The 4,973-nt window shown below is 40.0% G+C and overlaps 1 protein-coding gene across 1 annotated transcript in view; it reads left to right on the plus strand.

The window, feature by feature from the left end:
• VCL (vinculin) overlaps nucleotides 1-4,973 on the plus strand; it is a 36,739-nt gene that overhangs the window by 20,134 nt on the left and 11,632 nt on the right. The window contains exons 10-14 of the mRNA XM_014309769.2: nucleotides 67-257; nucleotides 1,573-1,772; nucleotides 2,488-2,616; nucleotides 3,620-3,769; nucleotides 4,366-4,474. Of these exons, the coding sequence (XP_014165244.1) occupies nucleotides 67-257; nucleotides 1,573-1,772; nucleotides 2,488-2,616; nucleotides 3,620-3,769; nucleotides 4,366-4,474 (779 nt within the window). The remainder of the gene's footprint in view (nucleotides 1-66; nucleotides 258-1,572; nucleotides 1,773-2,487; nucleotides 2,617-3,619; nucleotides 3,770-4,365; nucleotides 4,475-4,973) is intronic.

Consider the following 4,973-nt stretch of genomic DNA (forward strand, 5'->3'; position numbering starts at 1 on the left):
TGAACTTGAGATAATCTGTAAATGATCTTTCTATGACTACACTCTTTTTTTTTTTTTTAACCTTAGTGGGAAAGGTGATTCTCCTGAGGCCCGTGCTTTGGCTAAGCAAATAGCTACATCACTTCAGAATTTACAGTCCAAAACAAACAGGGCTGTAGCAAATACCAGGCCAGTTAAAGCAGCTGTCCATTTGGAGGGCAAGATTGAACAAGCTCAGAGGTGGATAGACAATCCCACAGTTGCTGATAGGGGAGTAGGTAAGTGTTTCTCTGTGATTTTCTCCCCTCAGGTTTAGAATCAAACCTGTCACCAATTTTTGTGGTGGACATTACTGCTCTTGAGATGCTGAGGATGCATTGAATTTTCACTGGTGTGGAGACTTGGAGTTATAGCTAAGTCCTGACTGCAATTACAGAATTAAGCTAGCCCATGATTCTCTTTGTGTTCTTTCCTAAAGAATGGAAGAACGTGTGCTGTAGAGAAAACAAACTTAAGATTGCTCCTTGCTTTCCTTATTATGCAAATATTGTATCTCAAATTTGAGTTTATACCTACTCCAGCAAATTGAGTAATTAAGACCTTCTGAGAAGAGAAAAACACTCATAAACCTGACCTAGGAGTATCACTTCTTGTATGGTGTCTGGGTTATCTGAGGAGAATGCTAACAATTAAAGAGAAAGAGGATCTGATAATCCCATTTTGCTCTCGATGAGCATATAACTCTGGTTCAGGAGTTGCTGGCACTTGGCAGGATACTCATAAGAAAAGTAAATTAAGAATATAAAAGATGGCAGCCCAAGAGTGATTCTTGGATAGTCTGATGCTGTGACAACTTCCTAAGTAATTTAAAGCTTGATTACCAACTTGGATTACTTGGGCATTAGCTGAAAATTATTCTTCAGTAGGTATTTGGACTTAATACATGATGAGTTCTTTTAAAAGAATACTGCTATTGTACTATTGAAAGAACAGAGAATTACATTCCTGTGAATGAGCAGGAAGCATCTGCAAGTGAATGAAGGAAATTACCCATGCTAAAAATAATTTTTTTAATGGAAAAAGCTTTTGACACACTGTGGAGGCTTTGTAAGGTGTTCCCTACCCCCACTGTCCCTTCCAATCCAGACTACTTGACACTTCTTACTTATGGTTTCTGGAATTCTGGGAGAGGGCATTTGGCTTTTTAAGTTATGTTTCTACTTGTCTTTTCTTTCCCTCTTGCTGCTCATCTTCTATTGATGGGATGAATTGCAGTATTTGAAATTTGTAAGTGCTTTCTATTGGATTCAACGGATTAGTTATGTAGAAATACCTGACAGCTGCCATGGTTAATTTTTGTCAGACCACTCTAATTAAAAAGGATGTATCTCTAGCCAGAGTTGCTAAATTAAGCAAAAAGAAACTGGAGACAGTTGAATTCCTCAGTGGTTTTGAACTGTAATTATTCAGTGATAAACTGCACAAGATCTTCTCTACCACCTAGGGGAGTGTTGTTAAAACCGCAGGAGTTGTGATGTGTGCACGTAGGTGTGCAGTTCGTGTCCCCGTGTGTCACTGCCCTGTCCCCTGCAGGCCAGGCTGCCATCCGCGGGCTGGTTGCCGAAGGCCGGCGCTTGGCCAACGTCATGATGGGCCCGTACCGGCAGGAGCTGCTGGCCCGGTGTGACCGCGTGGAGCAGCTCTCTGCCCAGCTGGCCGAGCTGGCTGCCCGCGGGGAGGGCGAGTCCCCGCAGGCCAGGGCCATTGCAGCTCAGCTCCAGGACTCACTGAAGGTAAGGACCTGCTCTGGGCAGGCAGGCACATGATGCACTGAGACCCTTCACTCCTCTGCCAGCCCTGTGAGTGTGAGGCCTCCATAGAAACAACAGTGCAGCTACAGAGCTGCTGCTTTAGCTGGGGTGGTTAAAGTGAACTTTCTAGAAAGGCCTTGTTATTATGCCATGGGGGTTAATTTCAGATGAACAGCTTAGAAGGAAGATTTGAGTCTGTCTTAAAAAAAAATATGCTAGCATTGCAGATTTGAGGGGCAAGGTCTCAAATCATGCTGTTCATTCATAGGACTGTGACTGGGATAGTACTGTAGCCTCCAAGTTGTAGGAGAAGGGCTGCCAGCAGCATGGAGCTGGCAATGGGGGCTGCTACGTGGGCTTTAGGCAGTCATAGGTATAGGCCCTACAGGGGAGCTTGGACTGTGAAGGCTAGGAGGAGGGCTAGGCTTGTGACTACGCCTGATCAAGAAGAGTTTAATGTAGGGTGTGAAATGTAGGTGTAGAGTTTAATGTAGGCTGCTTCAAGGAGTGGTATGTAAGCTGTGTATATGTCAAATTATGTAAAAGGTGATTAACTGATCATACTTTTAAGGTAATTTTATTTTAATGTCTGTCATTGGAACAGGGGTTTTTTTTGCAAGAGAAGGTTTTATGGGATTTGAACCCTTACAACTTTATATCCTTCTATCATATGCTAATAATTTTCCACTTTTTTAAGGATCTTAAAGCACGAATGCAAGAAGCAATGACCCAGGAAGTTTCTGATGTTTTTAGTGACACCACAACTCCTATTAAATTGTTAGCAGTAGCAGCCACTGCTCCCTCTGATGCTCCCAACAGAGATGAGGCAAGTATACCCAGGTGGTCTTTTCTTTCCATATAAAGCTTCAGTTATTGTTTAATTTTACCTGAATTGGTATTTTGAAAAATAAATCAGTGCTCTGAAAAATGAATTGGTATTTTTTCTCAAGTTTGTGGTACATGCTTATTAATTCTGACAACATAAAGATTACTGTGCAAACCTCTCCAGACTCCTGGAGACTGTGAACTGTATAACCCTGGAAACAGTGTTGTCCCTGACTTCATAAATGGCAAAAATGTCTCCCCATGTTGCTGGTACCACATTGCAAAACTTTTGTGCAAAAATCCCTAACACACTAGTTGGTGGATTTTTATATCCCAGCATTACATAAGCTGATTACAATAGTCAGATTCATGCCAGAATTAATCAACAGACTAAACCTGTTCTCTTGCTGGATATTGTTTCCTGTACTTGAAAGCCACTGGCTGCACATGAAGTACCTAAAATGCCGTGTCTGGCAGTTCTGTTTGGCTATTCTGGCATTTGGCTACATGATGAAAATAATTCCCAAGGCCTCGGAGAATCCAGCTTTGTGGCAGGATAGCTTTTTGTCCAAGTATTCTGTTTCTTAAATACCTAAGCACTGTAAAAGGAGGCAGTCTTTTTCCAGTGTGAATTTTTAGTGTAAACCCCCTTATTTATCTTTTAAATATAGTTACTTTTGTATTATGGGTTTGAAGATGAATCTCTGAGCTAATTATTAAAGTATTTCTTGCAGCAGTAGTCATCAGGAATTAATGAACTTCATACCTTGAAGCTATAAAGTGCATAGCCATCTCCTTAGTTGTCCCATTGAGTTAGTAAAGAAGAAAGTCTGATAGTGTAAAAATTAAAAAGCCAAATGCCTTCAAAGCTTTTGTGTCCTTTTGCATCCTCTCAGGATGAGTTGAGTGGGGATGTTACGAAGGTGTTTCTGACACTGAAGAAATTGTGTTCGGTTGAGGAGGTTAGGGCTTTTTTTAATGTTTTTTTCTCTTCTGACAACTAGGTGTTTGATGAAAGAGCAGCAAACTTTGAAAACCATGCTGCTAGACTGGGAGCTACAGCAGAAAAAGCAGCTGCAGTTGGAACTGCCAATAAAACTACTGTGGAGGGCATTCAGGCAACGGTGAAATCAGCAAGGGAACTCACCCCACAGGTGGGTTTGAAGGGTTGTTAAAAGGACTGGGGATGACTTCTGGGGAATTTTTCCTGATGCTTCTGTTCTCAAAGAAAGAGATGGTTGTTGATTGATGCTTGTTAATACCAAGAAAGAACATAGTGCTGGCACTCTTAAAAGGGGAATGGCAAATATTTCCATACATGATACTAAAAGTAGAACAAAAGATCAAATGACATTTTATTTTTCAACACTTGAACAGAAGTGTCTGTGACTTACACTTGAAACAAAATGATTTTGAGGCTTAGTAAAATATGTAAGGGGAAAAATGCTCCTTTTTTATTCCAAACTAAACTTCTATCTAAATGTTGGTAGCATAATAAGTATTGTACTTTAGTGCTTTCAAGAGTTGTTTATAAGAAATTAGTACATAATTGAAGTTCCAGAAAAAGTATTTATGCCAGCTAATTTCAGAAGTGTAGCAGATCTTCAAGGAGCTAGATACTGCACTAGAATGAATGAACTAGGTTTTCAAATGTGGAGCTACACATCTAGTGCTGAAAAAACAAAAGCATTTTCAAGAATGTGCATAATGTTGATGTGCACTGATAATTAAAAATGTCTTCTGTTGGCAGGTAGTATCAGCAGCTCGTATCCTCTTGAGAAATCCTGGAAATCAAGCTGCTTATGAACATTTTGAGACCATGAAAAACCAGTGGATTGATAATGTAGAGAAAATGACCGGTAAAGTAGGAATTTTTGTTGAAGATCCTACCTGTGGCTAACTAGCTTTTATAGATTTTTCTCCATGCTGTTCAGATTGATGAAACATGCAAAGAATAATGACTGATTAAAAGTAAATTAAGAGAATTGGGAATGTGCTCTCTCACCCCAGGAATATGTAGATGTTACAGAATATACAAAATAGCTGGCTTCTTATCTGTTAATACTGAGCTGTAGAGGAGCAAATCCTGCTTTAGTTCTTTTTTGGGAAAATCAGAATACCATTGCTTTTTATTGCAGTTGCTATTCTAGCAGTATATCATTGTGACAACTTGAGGTTTTCTTCTGTATAATCTTGGCATGTTGAAATAGGACAGATAATTAACTGAAGGAAAGAAAATATGTTCAAAATATGTAACAGCTCAATGAATACAGAGAATAAGACAAAGCTACTGATCCTGCTGAGGCAGTGAAATGTTTCAGTCCTTCCCAAGTGCAGATCCTTTCCAGTGACCTGCTG

This window comes from Geospiza fortis, unplaced genomic scaffold (assembly GCF_000277835.1).
Source record: "Geospiza fortis unplaced genomic scaffold, GeoFor_1.0 scaffold130, whole genome shotgun sequence".
Taxonomy (NCBI): Eukaryota; Metazoa; Chordata; class Aves; order Passeriformes; family Thraupidae; genus Geospiza; species Geospiza fortis.